We start from the raw sequence: 19,137 nt of genomic DNA, 5'->3' as shown, positions 1-19,137 counted from the left end.
TCTGTCTCAGTCTCATAGAACTTGTAAACGTCAGCTGCAGCTGTGTTCCTGCTTATAAACTTCACATCTGCGTTCAAATACTTCCAGACTGATCTAACTCTCTTATATTCAACATAGGCAAATGGGAGATCATGCTGAATGATACACTTAGCTACCATTTCACGAAAAACCATATGATCTATCTTCCTTGCTTGTAATCTTGCCTCAGAGTTGAGCATCACTTTACTAATATCAACCTTACTAAGCCGAACCTTACAAGTTCCCATATGACGACTGTAAGATTTTGTACCGTTCTTGTGTGAATTGTAGGCATAATCCCTCTTGCAGTGATTGCATTCGGCTCTGTCTTGAAGTTTTCCATTAATAGTCTTCTTAACCACTGTAAAATGCTCCCAACAATCTGCATACTGCTTTCTCTTTGTCGATTCTGTTGATGTTGCTTTCTCTTTTCCTTTATCTCCTTCCACATTATCATGGAGACCATCATCACCATCAAACTTATTGTGCTTTCTCTTATTCGGTTCTGTTGATGTTGTACCTTTGTCCTTTTCGACATCATCATCATCAATATGAATTGTTGCTCTTTTACGAGATGTAGATGGCTCTGCTCCATCAAACAAACGTTGTTCTTCTTCAGCATTTGCAACATCAATTACTCTTTGAGACTCCAAGTCTATTGATCTCAGATCATAAGAATCATTTGAATCCTTTACAAACAAAAAAACATTGAGATATAAGATCACAAGAGTTTAAAGGATTGAGGTTTTGACAATAAACAAAAAGGAACAATTTATAACTTACCATCACGATTCACAATTCAGAGCTTTGTTAGATCTCTAACACTTTGAGGACTGGAGTCGTGGTCTCGTCAAGTCGTGGTCTCGTGAAGTCGTGTGTCTCGTCTCGTGAAGTCCTATGTCTTAGGGTTTTCACTTTTCAGCTTTTATAGAAAGTACAAACTCTAAACGACTAAATCTTCTAATATCTAGTTAGTATATACTAATTACTAAATATCTTTTAAAATTATCTTTCAAAGCTTCTAGCTGTGTCACAAGGTTTGGTTTAAACTTTTAAACAAGTTGGACAGATGGTTACTTGTACGCTGTAGGCTGCAACCAAACCCAAGGTGCGTAAAAACAGTACTAGCAGAGCACTTAAGTAACCTAGAGCTTATACCAAACCTAGTATTTTCAATGCTTTCCTTGTTCAGTTCAAGGTGCGTAAAAACAGTACTAGACCAAAAAATATATGGATTGAGCCAGTGATAACACAAAACCACATGTGCAGAGAACTTAAGCTAAAGACAATGCCAAGATCTAACTCAAGATTTTCCTCATTCAGTTCAAGACCACATATATGGATTGAGCAAGTGATAACAGGAAACCTTAAGCAAGAGGTTACTGCCAAAATCTAACCTTTTCAATGTTTTCCTCATTCATTTCAAGCCCAGTCTCTTCATCTGGAACTGCTTCCACAACAACTATTTCAGGGATCTTTTCCATTAGGCGACGCTCAATACCCATCTTCATTGTCATAGTAGAACTTGGGCATGATCCACACTCTCCTTGCAGCTTCACTCGCACAATATTTCCATCAATCTCATGTAACGCCACATTACCACTATCAGACATAAGGTATGGTATGATTTCGTCCAGAACGCTCTCTACATTTTCCTCAGTTAAAGGTACTTCCAAGATTGGGCCTGGGTTGCTACTGCCTGTACAACTGCAAAATCCAGAAAATCAACCATAAACTTAAATACATATTTCTCCTGGAGAAGATACACACACAAGTAGCAACGAATACATTTCAAATCTATGGAAAATGGATAACAAACTTAAGAACAAAGACCTTTTTCTATAAACTTTGGAGAAACGTTGTAACCTTATAATGTCTGACAGCGAGATGGGACGAGAAAAGCATTTCTTCACAAACTATAGTTCAACTGTACCCCTAAAGCAACCCAGAATTAAAACAGTTCAACAAATTAATTAATTTTAATAATAAATAGTTTTACCATAAATACAATATGGTTTCAGAAAACTTAAATTTTGATAATTATGTCATATCTATTACAAATTATTATAAGATTTTAATACTATATATTAGATAATATATATATATATATATCTGGAAAATATATAAGATATATAATTTGATGTTTTGTTTATTTTGAAAAGCTCATAAACAACTTGAAAATCCTCAGGATTCACCAAAAAATACATATATTTAGATATCCTAATTTTCAAATCTTGTCACGCTACCCGAAATTCTCATCTGGTATTCGATCAAAAATAGTTTAAAAATTTATTTTATTTTATGAATTACCGTTCACGTCTCATACCCGTTAGTTGAAATAAATAGCTCTACGAAATTTTTTGAATATATATTACTATCTCGTCCTTCTTGTATTTCCTAAAACTTTTGAAGTTATTATAATTCATATGGATCAAATGCATTTAATCTACTATGGCAATGTGTGTTATCAAATGGATTATATAGGTTGGTATTTCTTTGGCTTCATCGATTTCTAAATATTACGACAATTTTTTAAAAAAAATTCTCGTGGTTATTTACATTTTTTTTTGGCAATTTTTGGTTTATCTTGTTTTTTCCATCCTATTATGTTTCCGTTGTACTTTTAACTTGAGACATTCATAAAGTAAAACAAATTATTTCCAAGTTTTTGTCTTGTTCCCATTCTCGATTTTTTTATCTTTAATTACTATGTCCGAACCTTGACAAAAGATGATAAGTATGCATTTTTGCTCTATATATAAAATAGATGAAGTGAAATTGATGAAAACAAATCACATGAGAAGTAAATTCTTTCTAAATTCTTCACGATTTAAAAACATTTAACGATAGTTTTCTGAAGATGTTTGGAACCATTTTTTGAACACAATATCTTTATCTTGTAGTGTGAAGAGCATATATACACTTGTAACTTTTACTTAGAAGGTTATGACCACTTTTGGAGAGTTGATTTATTTAGATTGGTTATGGTAATTATTAATAGCACCCGATTTTGATGTGATATGTATATGTTAGATATTAATTGCATCCGATTTGGAAGGATTATATTATTTTATTTTGGTTTGGGTAATACCATTAATTTCAATCTGTTTGGGTCCTATAATATCAATATGTTTGGCTCCTTATTTATACTTATCTCTATTCAGTTTTGAGTGGTATTTCATTGTAATAATCTCTTAATCTATGTTTACTTATTAAAAATGCTTCCCTTTTAATAGTATAGATTAAGATTATATAAATCTGATGACCGGTTCAACATGATGATTGATGATTACGCTAAACCGGGTCAATTACAACTTACAATACATTACAAGTAAAAAAATTAAAAAACAAAAAAACTTAACCAAGATTACGCTAAACCGGGATCGACAATTCAAAACCCGATAAGCAATCCGGTTCAGTTTCAAATCTTTGCTGCTCAGTAGTGGAGTCGCCGCCGTGCTCTTTTGTCGAATTGGTGTGGTCTCTCCTCCACGCATCGACGTCGCGCCACCGTCTAATCGCTTCAGCGTCCGCCAGCTAGTTTCTCTCGCCGGCCTCGTTTACTCGGAACAAGGTAAAGTCTTTGTTCCGTTTTAGGAACTGAAACTAATATAAGTTTTGCAATTGGTTTAGAATTGGAATTGAAAAACTCAGGAGAACTAGAAATAGTTAGAGCAATCTATAGCAGAATAAATAGAGATTCCAAATTTGTATATATCTTTACACTTTCAAGAAAAGTTCAATTTTTTTTTGATTATGGGCGATCTTGTGCAGCTTTGATAAAAGCTACAAGCTGATGTCTCAAGTTTGAATCTTTGTAAAAAAGATTGATTTTGGAATTGTATCAGTTGGTTTGTTTTAGCTGATTTAAATTTTGTGGCTTTTTTCTTGTCAGGGTCAGGGGTTTCATCTTCCAGTTTCTGCCAATGCAAAGCTTGTAGCTTTTGAGATATATAGTATATACATGGCTGCCTCTGATCAACACCGCTCTCGCCACCAGGACGAAAGCCCTTCAAAACCCAACAAGAAGAAGAAGGTAAGCCGAAACCCAGAAGCAAATCTCCTCTTCAGTCTCAATTCATGCTCCAAGTCCAAGGACCTCTCAGCTGCCTTAGCTCTTTATGATGCAGCAGTCACTTCTAGTGAAGTACGCCTCAACCAGCAACATTTTCAGACCCTTCTTTATCTATGCTCAGCTTGCATTAGTGACACATCTCTTCAGAAACTTGCTGTTGATCGTGGTTACAAGATTTTTGATTGTATGGTTAGTTCCGGGATAAGTCCTAATGAGGCATCCATCACTTCAGTAGCTCGTCTGGCTGCTGCTAAGGGTGATGGTGATTATGCTTTCAATGTTGTCAAGGACTTTGTTTCTGTTGGCGGTGTATCCATTCCCCGTCTGAGGACCTATGCGCCTGCTTTGCTATGTTACTGTGAGAGATTGGAGGCTGAAAAGGGTTATGAGGTGGAAGAGCACATGGATGCTGCAGGTATTGCATTGGAGGAGGCTGAGATCTCGGCTCTGTTGAAGGTAAGTGCTGCCACGGGACGAGGAAACAAGGTTTATAGGTATTTACATAAATTAAGGGAATATGTTGGCTGCATTTGTGAAGAAACTTCGAAAATTATCGAGGAATGGTTCTGTGGAGAGAAAGCTGGTGAGGTTAGTGATAATGGAATTTGTTCTGGTGTTGGGATGCTTAGAGAAGCTGTTTTGATGAATGGAGGTGGCTGGCACGGCCATGAGTGGGTTGGCGAGGGTAAATGGATTGTAAAGAAAGGTAATGTTAGCTCAACCGGAAGATGTTTGACTTGCAGTGAGCAGTTGGCTTGTGTAGATACCAGTGAGGTAGAAACACAGAAGTTTGTGGATTCTTTGGTGGCTTTGGCTATGGAGAGGAAAGCAAAGTTGGATTCATGCGAGGCAACGGTAGTGTTCAGCGAGTTTCAGGTTAGAGAAAGAATTGTTTTTCAAAGTCGATTCTCTTAGGTTGAAAATTACAAAGAACATTTATGTTAAGTATTCAAATTTTAATTTTGGTTGATGTTGCTTATCTATATATGCTAGGGCTGGCTTGAGAAGCATGGAGATTTTGAAGCTATAGTAGATGGTGCAAATATTGGGCTCTACCAACAAAATTTTGCAGATGGCGGTTTCAGTCTTCCACAGGTTCTCATCTATTTTTACATATTTTTCTTTTGTGAAACCATTCCTGCAATACTGACAACGTTCATAGTGCAGCTTGAATCTGTGGTGAATGAACTTTACCATGAAAGTGGTAATAGCAAATGGCCCCTAATTCTACTGCACAAGAGACGGGTCAGGGCGCTTTTAGAAAACCCAACCCACCGAGATCTGGTTGAAGAATGGATTAGTAAAGGTGTCTTATATGCAACTCCACCAGGTTCCAATGATGATTGGTATGGAATTTAGCTTCTCTTACATTACATACCATCAGGTTAAAAAAAAACAAAACAATGTTTGGTTACCACACTTATCTTTTGCTTTTTTTTTTTTACCTTTCCAGGTATTGGCTGTATGCTGCTGCTAAGCTAAAGTGCTTGCTTGTTACTAATGATGAGATGAGAGACCACATTTTTGAACTGTTAGGGAGCAGTTTTTTCCAAAAGTGGAAAGAAAGGCATCAGGTAGAGTTGTAAACTTATAACATGTAACTCTTTTTATAGTAAAAGTGTAATTTTGAGAAATCTTACTATTAATTAGTTTTTTGGTTTTATGGTTTTGGTACAGGTCCGGTATACTTTTGTGAAAGGTAATCTGAATCTTGAAATGCCGTCGCCTTTTTCGGTTGTCATGCAGGTTTGTTTACCATCTCAGTCCCTTTTTTTTTCCTTGGTTTTACGAAATGGATAGTTTCTAACTTGTTTCCTCGACAAAATCAGGAATCAGAGAAAGGGTCATGGCATGTCCCGGTTTCATGCGAAAACAATGAAGAGTCTTCAAGAACTTGGATGTGTATCAGCAGACAGAGTGTTTTATAGATTCACCTAAGATTAATGGAAAGCTTGCAACTTCTTGAATTGGGGAGATTCTTAGTAGCTGCAACATCTTATTGAGTTAATCTGTTGCAGCCTAATGAATAATGAGCAACGAGATTTTGGAATCCGACAATGGAGCGAACCATTTTTGCTGTTGTTGTGACTTTTATGTTTAGTCCTTTAAAGATTAACACAAAAACATCATTGGTTCTATGATAAAAGTTTCCTGAACTTTGCTAATTAGAAAGAGCAAAAACAAAATTGGTTAAATCAATGTGCACGAGATCGGTTCGGAATGAACCGGACCGGACCGGACCGGGTTGGTTGAATCGAATTAGCACACGAGGGTTTTCTATTCCCATTATGGCTTCTCACACTCTTCTCTACTTTATTTTTGTCCACGTCAGTATCATTTCACGACTGCATCATCCACCGTACGATGCTTAAACCCAAAACGATCTGGACCGTTGATGAACGTCTCTTATCTCCTTTCTCCCGTCGTAGTCGCAGGGGCTCGCAGCCGGTAAAGCGCATGAAGGATCTTCACACTTTTTCACCTTCTCTCTCTATTTCTATCTCTCTCTCTCTAACGAACCCTCTCTGGTAAGCTCTTCGCCATTTCTAATTGTCCTTCTTCTTCGTCTCTATTCTGTTTACTTTTTGGTTCTTCGTGTGTTCTGGAGATCCCTATCAGTATATATACTTGTGTTTACGCCGATTTGGTTCAGTTCAATTGAATTTTAGTTTCTGGGATTGGTAACGGATACGTGGATTTGTTGTGGTGATTAGCTCTGATCTAGGGTTTTTCTAGCTGTGTGTTCAATTTTGTTGGGGGTTGTTGGATTATGAGTAAGAGCTTATTTGATTTGGTTTAGTTGCAATGATTTTGTGATTTGTGATTAATGACTTAGTGGGATTTTGTTTGTTTGTTTTAATTGTAGCGGTGGTGATCTAGAAAATGGGAGATGGGACTGAGTTTGTGGTTAGGTCAGATAAGGAAGAGAATATAATAAAGATTGGTGAGGATGAGCAAGTAGTGAAGAATGACTTGGTGGGATCTGATGAAACTAGGGATGATAACGAAGATGAGGTTTTTGAGGAAGCTATTGGTTCAGAGGATGATGAGCAGGAGGAGGGTACAAAACGTGAATCTTTTGAAGCCGATCAGTTGCAAAAGGAGGATGAAAATGAAGTGGAGTATTTTGAAGAGGCTGTGGGTGATGATCTGGATGAAACAAGTAGCACTGAAGGGGCAGTGAAAGATTTGAAGGTTGATTATTCTGTGATTCCTAAAATGAATGGTGATAACGGGAAAGCAGGTGCGGAAAATTCTAATGGTCAAATTGAATCTAGCTTGGATGTTGTTGAGAACACTGAGATTGTTCATTCCAATGGTTCCACTTTAGCGTCTGAGGGTGAGACTATTGAAAACAGAAAGACTCATTCTTTTTTGGAAAATGGAGCAAACTCTCCTAAAAATAAAGATCTAGCGGCTGAAGTTATCTCAGAAGCTGTTGGGCCTGAGGAACCATGGGGTGATGGCATTGAAGTCGAAAGTTGGGAGGAAAGAGTTGATGCCATACGTACAGAAGAAGTGGTTAAGGGAAATGAAGGAGCAAATACGAATAGTGTTGAGAAGGGTTCAGTATGTATTGACAATGAGTCTGAGGCAAAAAGAATTGGTGAGACCGGTGTCGACTACACTAGTAAAATTGTTGAAAATGCTTCAGGTGATAAATCTGAGAACAATAGTATTGGAGTAGCAAGTACTGAGACTTCATCTCCATTGGATAATTCTAGTTCCAGGGATAAGGGAGGGGACAATACTTGTTTGAAACCAGAGCAACAGTTGCCTTCTTCGCCGAACTCAAATCTTGAGTCTATTGAACTTCACAGCAATAGTAGCTCCCCTGGGGTAAATTGTAGAGAACACGAGGCAGTTCAAAATGCTAACAGAGGACATGATGTTCAGCAGAGTCCTCAACCTAAAACGGAAGTTGAGAAGCAGCAAAGAAGCAGAGTAAATTTAGATCCAGAGATTAAGGAAAACTCGCATGTGGGTAGAGAATCTGAGGTAGTTAGTTCTGTTTCACCAACAGAGTCGAGAAGCAATCCTGCAGCATTACCACCTGCTCGTCCAGCAGGTCTTGGTCGTTCTTCTCCTCTTTTGGAACCTGCACCACGTGCTCCTCAACAGTCTCGTGTCAATGGAAATGTGTCTCACAATCAGTCTCAGCAAACTGAGGACTCAACCACTGCAGAGACTGATGAGCATGATGAGACCCGTGAGAAGCTTCAGTTGATCAGGGTAAAATTTTTGAGGCTTGCACATAGACTAGGGCAAACCCCGCATAATGTTGTAGTTGCTCAGGTTTTATACAGGCTTGGATTGGCTGAGCAGTTGAGGGGGAGAAATGGAAGCCGTGTTGGTGCTTTTAGTTTTGATCGTGCCAGTGCCATGGCAGAACAGCTTGAGGCATCTGGACAGGATCCACTTGATTTTTCTTGTACGATTATGGTGCTCGGTAAAAGTGGGGTTGGTAAAAGTGCAACAATCAATTCTATATTCGATGAAGTGAAATTTTGTACCGATGCATTCCAGATGGGGACAAAGAGGGTTCAAGATGTTGAGGGTTTTGTTCAGGGGATTAAGGTACGGGTGATTGACACTCCTGGTCTCTTACCTTCCTGGTCTGATCAAGCCAAGAATGAGAAGATCCTGAATTCTGTTAAGGCTTTCATCAAGAAGAGTCCACCTGACATTGTACTATATCTTGATAGGTTGGATATGCAAAGCAGAGATTCTGGTGACATGCCTCTCCTGCGCACCATCAGTGATGTTTTTGGTCCATCGATATGGTTTAATGCCATTGTGGGTTTGACTCATGCCGCTTCTGTTCCACCAGATGGCCCAAATGGCACTGCTTCTAGCTATGACATGTTTGTAACACAACGTTCTCATGTCATCCAGCAGGCCATTCGCCAAGCAGCTGGAGATATGAGGCTCATGAACCCTGTTTCTTTAGTTGAGAATCACTCTGCTTGCAGGACTAATCGGGCAGGCCAGAGAGTATTACCGAATGGCCAAGTGTGGAAGCCTCATTTGCTGTTACTCTCATTTGCATCCAAGATTCTAGCAGAAGCAAATGCTCTTCTGAAATTACAAGACAATATTCCCGGGAGACCATTTGTAGCTCGGTCCAAGGCTCCGCCATTACCATTTCTCCTTTCATCACTTCTGCAATCAAGACCACAACCGAAGCTTCCTGAACAACAGTATGGTGATGAAGAAGATGAAGATGATTTAGACGGATCATCAGATTCGGATGAAGAATCGGAGTATGACCAGCTTCCTCCCTTTAAGAGCCTGACTAAAGCTCAAATGGCTACGCTTAGTAGATCTCAGAAGAAGCAGTATCTAGATGAAATGGAGTACCGGGAGAAACTATTAATGAAGAAGCAAATGAAAGAGGAAAGAAAGAGACGTAAGATGTTTAAGAAATTTGCTGCAGAGATTAAAGATTTGCCTGATGGGTATAATGAAAATGTGGAAGAGGAGAGTGGTGGACCTGCATCAGTTCCAGTTCCCATGCCAGATTTATCTCTACCTGCGTCTTTTGATTCTGATAACCCGACTCACCGCTACCGCTACCTTGATTCCTCCAATCAGTGGCTTGTTAGGCCAGTCCTGGAAACTCATGGGTGGGATCATGATATTGGTTATGAAGGTGTGAATGCAGAACGCCTCTTCGTTGTAAAAGAAAAAATACCAATATCTGTCTCAGGCCAAGTCACAAAAGACAAGAAGGATGCAAATGTGCAGTTGGAAATGGCAAGCTCAGTTAAGCATGGAGAGGGTAAATCAACTTCCCTAGGTTTTGACATGCAAACTGTTGGAAAGGAATTGGCTTACACTCTTCGAAGTGAAACAAGATTCAACAACTTCAGGAGAAACAAAGCTGCAGCTGGTCTCTCTGTAACTCTCTTGGGTGATTCGGTTTCTGCGGGGCTGAAAGTCGAAGATAAGTTAATTGCTAGTAAATGGTTCAGAATGGTTATGTCTGGTGGAGCAATGACTAGTCGGGGAGATGTGGCTTATGGTGGTAGTTTAGAAGCTCAGTTGAGGGATAAAGATTATCCGCTTGGTCGGTTTTTGACTACTCTTGGACTTTCTGTTATGGATTGGCACGGTGATCTTGCTATAGGAGGGAACATACAGTCTCAGGTTCCCATTGGACGTTCCTCTAATTTAATTGCTCGTGCTAATCTGAATAATAGAGGAGCAGGGCAAGTGAGTGTCCGTGTAAACAGCTCAGAGCAGCTCCAACTTGCTATGGTTGCAATTGTTCCTCTCTTCAAAAAGCTACTTAGTTATTATTCCCCACAAACGCAATATGGACAATGATGAAGAATATATAGGCTGATTTCACTTCCATCCCTTTGCAATGGAGAATTAGGAAATGATTAGTCACAAGAACACGTTAGAGTGAGTTGAAAAGGTACAAAACCTGATATCTATGGATCTATATCTTGCTTTGTTTGCTGATTTCGGTCTTTTTGGTTTTTCATAATGGAGTTTGCATTTTTGCTGATGTTGGTGTGGTTTGGTTTTGAGCAGGAGTTGTTTGCTAGCAAAGAGACCAATCGTTGGAGGAAATCTTGTGTCTTGAAATAGCCAGAACATAACACGTTCCCTGCCTGATATATACTAGCTCAGTGGTTGTTCATTTCCTTCTATTTCTAAAACTTTGTGATCTCTATTATGAATGAAGCATATCTATTTTTGTTCATGTTCCTCTCTCGTTTAGTCCTTTCTTTAGTCAATGGCGCATCAGATAATCATATTCATATTTGTGTGGGATGTTAAATTTGACTTATGTTTAAATACATCGTACACAATACACAGATGTACAACATTTTAGGCTTTGCAGCAATAAATACTGGTTTTATGCTTAAGAAAGATGTAAACAAGTACAAATAGGGGACTATAATAATAGTCTATAAATTTTCCAATGAATCCAAGTATAGACTTTTATAGTATTACAAAAGGTACCCTAGAACAATGGAAGAAAGGAAGATAGTGTCTGTAGAGTATGTAAGCAAAAAAAAACACACCCAATCAGTTGCAGACTGTGAATCTGCAGGTCCCGGAATTAGCCTTGATGAAACGAATAGCAGTTATGAGAACATCGTGCTGCGAGTTCCCGAGGAGAGCCAAATTGGTATGTGTGATGACAGAGATGGAATTGTAAGGAAAGCCAAGAGAGTTGTATGAATTGAGTAATGCAGTTGTTGCCTCTCTTAGGAGTGTCTTATAGGCTTCTCCTCAACCGTCAAGCGCTTCCCTTATCGTCATATCAGTACCGTATCTCCTCCCAGCCACTAGCCCGAATGCAACAGCGACCTTTGTGTCGGGGCCTATAGCTCTCCAGTAGCATCTGTACTCAGGTTTCATCCACAACCTATATACATATATATCACAAAGCCAAAATGTTATGGGAATTATATGAAACAGAGGTCAGGCAAGATGTGAATGGATTAGAGAGAAAGCTCACTGGTGAGAACAAGCTGATGCCTCTACAAATGGCATTGGAGGGATTGGAGGCAAAGGTGGAAGCTTAAACTGAGGAGGTGATGTAACTGGAGGAGGACTTACGACCGGGACCTGAGGAGGAGGCAATGTAGCTGGAGGAGGATTCATGACCGGGACCTGAGGAGGTGGCTTGACTTGTGGCACCTGCGGAGGAGGCTTGACCGGCACCTGAGGAGGTGGCATTACCGGGACTTGAGGAGGAGGCATGACCGTTGGTGGTTTAGGACAAAAAGACCTGGGCTGAAGTGGCTGAGCAAGAAGCGCATCGGTAGCAAACGTTTCGACCCCAAAAAAGCTGAACATTAGTTTAAGTTTCTGAGCAGGACCTGAAGCAATGCTGCAACTATTTGGGTCTTGTTGAGCTCCATTGTCTGAAACCTGAGCATAACAGTCACTCAGATCCGGTGTCCCATCAAATCTCATCACATAACCTCCAAGCCAATTAGTAGTCTCTTCTCTCGACATATAGACCTGTCCATTTCCATCAGAACATGTAACACTAACCTTGACCCCTGCAGCATATTAACAAACACATCTTAAGGAACACAAGCAGAGCTAGACAACAATGTAAAAATGTTATTAACTATTATTACCGGAGACAGGAACATCGAACAAAGATCTCTCTCCATCCTTGCATTGGTCACAAAATACCGAGCCTGTGACCGTGGCATATCCGGCTACTTCATTAGCGACTAAACAAAGAATGAGAAAGGATACAAAGAGGAAATTATTATGATATGGATCCATTGATGCTCAGAAGCTATAAGCAATAAAGAATAAGAAGAGATGTGTAGTTATGGTGTAGTCTTTAAAAGGCAGACGATAAAAAAGAGTAAATAAAAAGCTCTTCTCCAACCATCAACTGCTAAATATTAATTGAGTTTGTTGACAAAGACATTTTTTTTAAACAAAAACAGTGTTTATGTGTATGAACATGAGAGCATCCGTACGAGTCAAGAATATTAATGTTCCAGCCTCCAAATTTCGTAATGGACTCTTAATGATCTCCCTAACCTTATGTGCTGAGCAATAAATTTTGCTGTTCTTTTTATAGTATATATATTTTAGTGGCTTTGGAAGGTGTTGTGTTGGCTCTAACGCAATCAATACAATCGAGACTTTGTATGAATATGGTGGTTGTGTCAAAGCCTTTTACGAGATAATGGTTGTGTCAAGCTGTTAACTAATGTGTGAACACAGTTCCACACAGAACATGTGAAGTGTGAATAAAAAAAGAGAAGAAATAAATTTTACACGACCCTACCCGCACGTATTTTTACAAGTTTTTAACATATTGTACACTGCTCTTGAAATTTTCTTGGAGATGTTTGGCTGTTTTCTTGATATAAGAAGGATCTTGCAGTGTAGGAATGTGTCATGCAATTTGTATCTGTTATGCTGAATCAAAAGATGTTTATTTTATTGTTATATTATTTCACATCAAGACTTCCCTTCTTCCATGATGGTAAACAAGTTAATCAGGTTGAGAAAATACGAATATACAACACTACTAGTCTACGACATATGGTGTAAAGCTACGACATCTCATTGCAAATAAGAGTGTTATTTCTTTTAGATTTTTTGTTTTTCCAATTTATCGACGATACATATTATGTTTCACAATGAATGTTATTTTGAGATGTTTCACAATTCACACAAATAATGAGATTTTTAGTCTTAAAACTGTAAAACAAAATTAAAACCTTAAAGCAATATTTTTCTAGCAAACGGAGGATTTTTTTTTTTTTTTTTTTTTTGTGTGAAACGAAGAGAATAGTATCTAACGTAAAAACTTATGTATACTAGATAAGGACCCGTCCGATGTGCGGATTTAAATTTTTTTAAATAAAATGAAATTTAATAAAAATATATTACAACTTATTGTACATTGTTTATAATTTTTTTTTGCTATAATACACTAATTTATATTTATTTACAAATCTTTTATGTATGTTACCAGTAAAATTGTATATTTTACATCTAGGTATACTGTATGTTACAAATATTTTATTTATCACCACCTAGAAAATGTCTATATGAACAAATTAAGCCAACTATTATAAGTCTCTTTACTTTCACTTTTGCATAGTTTCTTTAATCACTAAAATTGTTGGCTCAAAAAATATTTCGAATAAAAAATAAATTACATCACAATAGTGTATGACCAACCATGCAGAGAACCTCGGTTCTGTCCTCTTCCCATATAGAGAGAATCTTACGTCCAACCTCCTCCACCATGCAGAGAACCTTGGCTCCGCCTTCATCCCTTGGAGAGATAGTCTTGCGTGCAACCTCTCCCACCTTCCTCTCTTAGGGGAGATAATCTTGCTTCCAACCTCATCCATCATAGAGAAAACCTCGGCTCTGCCCTCCTCCTGTGTGGAGAGAACATGTTCACGTCTTTTAGCTATCTCAAAGTGGCTTGCTCCAGCAACTAATGAAACTAAAGACCATTTTCCAACGTCACAAAATATTTTGATAGTAAATACTGTTAAATTTCCCAATATATTCGTGGAAGTTTCTTTGACCCACCATGATGTAGCCTCTGTTTCCGAGCTCCTATGGATCTATCAACAACGGTTTATGTTTTTACAATCTATCTATGTTTGTTGTAAGCTTGTGTTTGATTAGCCTATTTTATCCAACTATTAGGTTGATTGATGATCTTTTCCTTTTTATCTCTTTTTCGGATTGAACGAATGGTAACAATTATGTTTGCACAAAAAGGTCTATGACCAACCAACCAATAAGGTTGAGAAATCAGAAGAAGATTAATTTGACATAATTAAAGAAATAATAGAAAATTAGAAGCGGTAATACATGAATCTCAAATAATTCAGAGATGAAAATATAGAGATGAAAATATAAATAAAATAAATTAGTCTACAACTACTACAATAAATTTTAAAATACAGTATTAGAGAAAAGAAGATGCATATATTAATCTTCCATTTTTTTTTTGGGTCAACATATTAATCTTACCTATTCCTAATTGAAAAAGGAGAATGTAGGAGTATATTTGGTTTAAAAAAGTAAGGAAAATTTGCTTTCCCATTGAAAAAGTTTCACCGATAGAACAAAGTTGAAAGCAATATTTTTGAATCAAACTTCTCCACCTTCCTCACTCGGGGAGATTACTTTGCGTCCAACTTCCTCCACCTTTCTCCCTTAGGGAGATAACCTTGCGTCCAACCTCCTCCACCATAGAGAGAACATCATCTCTGCCCTTCTCATGTGTGGAGAGAACATGTTCACGTCTTTTAGCTATCTCAAAATGGCTTGCTCCAACAACCAATAAAACTAAAGACTCTTTTATAACATCACAAAATCTTTTGATAGTAACTAATGTTAAATTTTCCAATGTATTTGTGACAGTGTTTTTGACACCATGATGTAGCCTTTCTCTCTAGAACGCCCCGACTGCCACCTTGCTTACTGAACCCATGTCCACAGGCCCACTTTCCTTAGTGGGCTTCACGTCTACTCCTGGTCCATCCATATCCGACGGCTGGTTTGTTAAGTCTGGGAAGCTTTAAATACTTGTTTACCGACCCTACAAATTCCATATGATCTTTCCATGTGTTTTGTCCTCGCACAGTTCCGACAATCACTTCCCGAAAGGTTATCCATCCTGAAATATTATTTATAAAATTGAACATTTTCCTTAATAGAACAAAATTATTAAAAACATTTTACTAATAGAACAAAATTGAAAGTAATATTTCTGAATAAATTATTTATAAAATTAGAATTTAGAATTAAATGTATATTTTTTTTAATCCCATTTCTATTTTTTCGTAGAATGAATAACTTCAAATTAACAATAAATGTTATAATTTCGAATTTTATGAAATATATATATATATATAATCTCCTTATAATTATCTAAAAAAACTTTGTATTTTTTTTATAAATTCTGTAATTTTTGATAATTATCTTCTTACATTATTAATACTTTTTAAAACAAAATATTTTATTTTTGTTGTAATCAAATTTCTTCTATTAAATATTACCTTTTATACATGTCAAAATTTGATAATTTGACACATGTCAAAATTTTGTTAATGACTAACTTTCAAAAACCAATTTTATATAATAATATTTTATTTATATCATTCCAATTTCGGTTTGGGTTTGTAATTTTCTAAAGTATATCCTTAAATATTTAGAAAAAAATACTCAGTATATAGAAAAAAATACTCAGTATAACATAAATATAAACTAGATTGGTTTTTTTTTTCCCAACTTATTTCCATTGGAAAATCGGCGCTTTAATTCCTCTTTTGCAATAGTGAAGAGGGATTAAAAAAAGAAAGAAGATTGTGAGGTGTAAAATTTTCTCTCTCTTCTCTCTCTTTCATCTTTCAGAGAGAAAGAATTTTTTTTTCCGTTTTCGCTTAGCCGGTGTTTCTTTTGCGGTGACTTTTGTCACGTTTAAAGCGGTGTTGGCTGGCTTTGTTTCCGGCATAGATGGTTTCGTTAGCATCTTTGGCCGGCTATGTTTCTGATATCGGTGGTTTCATCAACACCGGTGGTCGGCTCTGTACTCCGGCATCGAACGGCTTCTTTAGCGTTGATGGTTGGCTTATCTCTAGTGGTCTCTCCGCTACTTTTGGCTCCGGTTTTTTCCGGATTTAGTATTTTCTTTTCTCTCCTTGGATTTCAATTGTGTATCGGTTTCAATTGGTTTTAATTGCATAAATCATCCTTTAATCTGAGTTTGCAATTCGCTGGTCCTCCCTTTCTTAAGGGGCTCGATTTGGTTGGGAGTTGTGGATTGGTGTCTCTCTTGGCTCTTTGGGATGATTTAGAAGCAATTAGAGTAATTGATGGTATAATTCATATGTTGATACTTGTTGGATGGAGGCAGTTTGTTTGTTTTGCAGGTTCAATGATGGAAGCTTTGATCCAATCTAGATTTGTTGAAAGGAAGTTATGTTGTTTAGAATCTGGAGTTCAAAGCTTTAGCCTAGTTTTTTTGGATTCTAAAAGGTTCGAAGAAAAGCTTGTGTTTGGTAATTCCTTGAAGATTGAAAAGATGCTAACTAAAGATGAAGAAGATTTTCAGATTTGCATAAAGTGGAGTCTTATTCTCATCAAGCTAAACTGGATTCTTGCCTTTATTTCTTTGGGCAAAGATTGAGTTCGATCGAGCAGTCAGTTTTCCGACGATTTCGGCCGGACTATATGCTTTCCGGCGACACATCAACTGCCGGTTATCGGAGATTTCCACCCCCTTCGTCTTTTCTCCTCATGTCTTCCAACTTGTTCTCCAAAAGCCACGTGTACTTTGCGCTGAATTATCAGCTTTTCCTTCTGTCTAGGGTTCCTTTATGATCTTTGTTTTGTTTTATTAGGTCTGTTGACTGTGGTGTGTTTATTTGAGCTTTGTAAATGTTGGGCCCGTCACAATTGGCTTTGGCGTTGTGGTTTAAGGCTTTCTCGTATACTCTCTCCGTTTCAAAATATAAGATGTTTTGGCTAAAAACACGCATAATAAGGAAGGTCTATTTTTTAAAAGTTTAACAAATCAAAAACAAGACTGCATAAAACAATTAATAAAAAAATATGAAATTAATCTAAAAGTTGCCTAGAAAGTTGAAGATATCTTATATTATGAAACAAACCAAAACCTCTAAAATATTTTATATTTTGAAAGAGAAGAGTAATAAATAAGACAGTTGCGAAAAAAATAAATTTATTTTTTTTTCTTTTCCAGGTTGCTTCGGATTCAGGGAAACCCCAATGGGAAGTTATATTTGTGGAGCTCTTAAATTTTTTGATTACTATATTATGCACTTTTAGAGAATAAGAACTCTGGGATTCCTAATTAAATTTTTTCCCTCGAATGGTGGGTTATAATTTTGAGTCTCTTAATTTGATTTTTTTTTTTAAATTAAAAAATTAAAATAGAATATGAAATTATTGCATTTCTCAGATTTTATAAATATGAGATTTTTTTTGCATTTCATAAATTTTTAAAAGAGATTTGACTTTATTAATTTCCTCAAGAGTGAGTCCCTTTGTCTTTGCATCTTTGGCAAAATGGAGAATGTGAAGACCAGAGACAAAAGAAACAAAATATGGAACAGATCAACAAAGCAAACTGTCGAAACTCTAATCTTCTAGATTGATGTTAAAAACTTGACATAACTAATTCCATTCCTATGAGCTGGAACATCGGACTGCTTTCTTTTGCCCCGGGAGATAGAAGGCTGATTAGACAAGACCCCAGTACCATGAAGTGAGACCCTTGAGCTGCAACTAGAAAAATGACTCATTGTTGATGCAGGTGCATCTGCGAAGAGGTATATCAAGATGAAACCAACAAAAGATGGAAGAATATATACATCACAAGCAGCCGAGAGAATTTTCTTAAGCATCTATCCATTAAGCAATCTAAACGAAAACCTTAATCAAGTTAATTTAATATCCTTGCAAATACCAAATTCTCAGCCTGAAGACTCCACCAAACCCACTCTACCTACTAGTGTCAACAACTGCAATCAAGTTTTCATCTTTGCGCCACATCAAATTGATCCAGATAACTAAAGAGAAGAGGGTTTGTATCAACTTCCTAATTACTCAGTTTAAGTTCTTAATGATAATAAACTAGGGATGGTCTTTCAATACCCAAAGATTGGCTGCCCAGATTCTATCACACTTAGACACTCCATACCCAAAGATTGGCTGCACACAAAGATAAAAAAGCACAATTTAACAATAGTCAACACAAGAGAGACACAAATTTTTCTTCAGAGTCTTCAAGAACACCAATCTAAAATATAAGACCGTTTATATATAACATTCAGTTATCTAGTTTATTGACTAAAAAGATGCATCCATATATAAGTTACAGAGACAATCCATCGAGAATTGTTCTGTTATCTGCTCTGCTATGAATGTAAGTCAAATTCAAAGGCTTCTCAGCAACCCTTACTGTGTTCATGAACTGAAACCTAACATCCTGTAACCCAAAAACACCCTGACCAAATTAGATTACACCTACCCTAGATAAACCCCACAACTCTTAGTTCTACTGCAATTGTTTGTGTTCTGCCTCAATTCTTCAGAAATTAAACTGATTTGAATCAATCAATTGAAAATAAAGGAACTTTCACTTAATTAAAAGGGGAGAAGCAAAGAGTTGTTTTTTATACCTTCTTAGGGACGTTGTACTCGACATGAACGAACCAGGCTTCTCGACGGCGAGAGAGAGGCCGTTCAAAGTAAGGCTGACGTTGAGGGTAGCATCGGTCATTCGCGAGTTCAAGTTCGGGAGAGAGAGTTTCTCGGGAGAGGAAGACGAAAAAAAAAAATCAATCGACCAAAAAACAAAATTCTCAATTAAATGGTTTTACCCAATAATTAGCTGACACGTCACAGGTCTTATATGTATATTGAGGTTACTAAATAAGACGACCTCTTGTTTTTTTTTCTTCTTTCTGATTTTTTTTTCCCGCTTTTCTCCTAAAGCCTCTCTTAAAACCCCCGTTGGGGATAACATCAAATTTGTTTTTTTCTGG

At 37.2% G+C, this 19,137-nt stretch overlaps 3 protein-coding genes and 2 long non-coding RNA genes across 6 annotated transcripts; 3 read left to right on the top strand and 2 right to left on the bottom strand.

The window, feature by feature from the left end:
* Window positions 1-3,406: 3,406 nt before the first annotated feature.
* On the top strand, window positions 3,407-6,258 carry LOC104766962 (proteinaceous RNase P 2). Its single transcript, XM_010490934.3, is given in 8 exon segments — window positions 3,407-3,592; window positions 3,914-4,969; window positions 5,087-5,188; window positions 5,261-5,439; window positions 5,547-5,667; window positions 5,771-5,839; window positions 5,923-6,018; window positions 6,021-6,258. Coding segments are annotated over 7 exon segments (1,593 nt in total). The 5' UTR covers window positions 3,407-3,592; window positions 3,914-3,982; the 3' UTR covers window positions 6,060-6,258.
* A 262-nt stretch (window positions 6,259-6,520) lies between these two features.
* On the top strand, window positions 6,521-10,808 carry LOC104766961 (translocase of chloroplast 132, chloroplastic). Of its 2 annotated transcripts, none has more exons than XM_010490931.2 (3): window positions 6,521-6,621; window positions 6,960-10,517; window positions 10,637-10,808. In XM_010490931.2, exon 2 carries the CDS (start codon window positions 6,977-6,979, stop codon window positions 10,421-10,423), a length of 3,447 nt encoding a protein of 1,148 aa, XP_010489233.2. In that variant the 5' UTR covers window positions 6,521-6,621; window positions 6,960-6,976; the 3' UTR covers window positions 10,424-10,517; window positions 10,637-10,808. The 2 variants fall into 2 exon arrangements, with proteins under 2 accessions (XP_010489233.2, XP_010489235.2); XM_010490933.3 differs by having other exon boundaries at window positions 6,521-6,867.
* Window positions 10,809-10,942: 134 nt separating this feature from the next.
* LOC104766960 (uncharacterized) lies at window positions 10,943-12,501 on the bottom strand. Its single transcript, XM_010490929.2, has 3 exons — window positions 12,205-12,501; window positions 11,574-12,123; window positions 10,943-11,480 (listed from the first exon to the last, which is right to left on the bottom strand). The coding sequence occupies exons 1-3, from the start codon at window positions 12,356-12,358 to the stop codon at window positions 11,345-11,347; spliced, it is 840 nt and encodes a 279-aa protein (XP_010489231.2). The 5' UTR covers window positions 12,359-12,501; the 3' UTR covers window positions 10,943-11,344.
* A 3,358-nt stretch (window positions 12,502-15,859) lies between these two features.
* LOC104766959 (uncharacterized) lies at window positions 15,860-17,099 on the top strand. The gene is made up of 2 exons (XR_764157.3): window positions 15,860-16,603; window positions 16,680-17,099. It is a non-coding gene; the product is annotated as an uncharacterized LOC104766959 (long non-coding RNA).
* A 487-nt stretch (window positions 17,100-17,586) lies between these two features.
* On the bottom strand, window positions 17,587-19,063 carry LOC147920842 (uncharacterized). Its single transcript, XR_015590826.1, has 3 exons — window positions 18,772-19,063; window positions 18,245-18,301; window positions 17,587-17,909 (listed from the first exon to the last, which is right to left on the bottom strand). It is a non-coding gene; the product is annotated as an uncharacterized LOC147920842 (long non-coding RNA).
* Window positions 19,064-19,137: the final 74 nt, after the last annotated feature.

This window comes from Camelina sativa, chromosome 19 (assembly GCF_030686135.1).
Source record: "Camelina sativa cultivar CO46 ecotype springtype chromosome 19, ASM3068613v1".
In the NCBI taxonomy this organism is placed as follows: Eukaryota; Viridiplantae; Streptophyta; class Magnoliopsida; order Brassicales; family Brassicaceae; genus Camelina; species Camelina sativa.
This window is presented reverse-complemented; position numbering and strand designations above follow the sequence as displayed.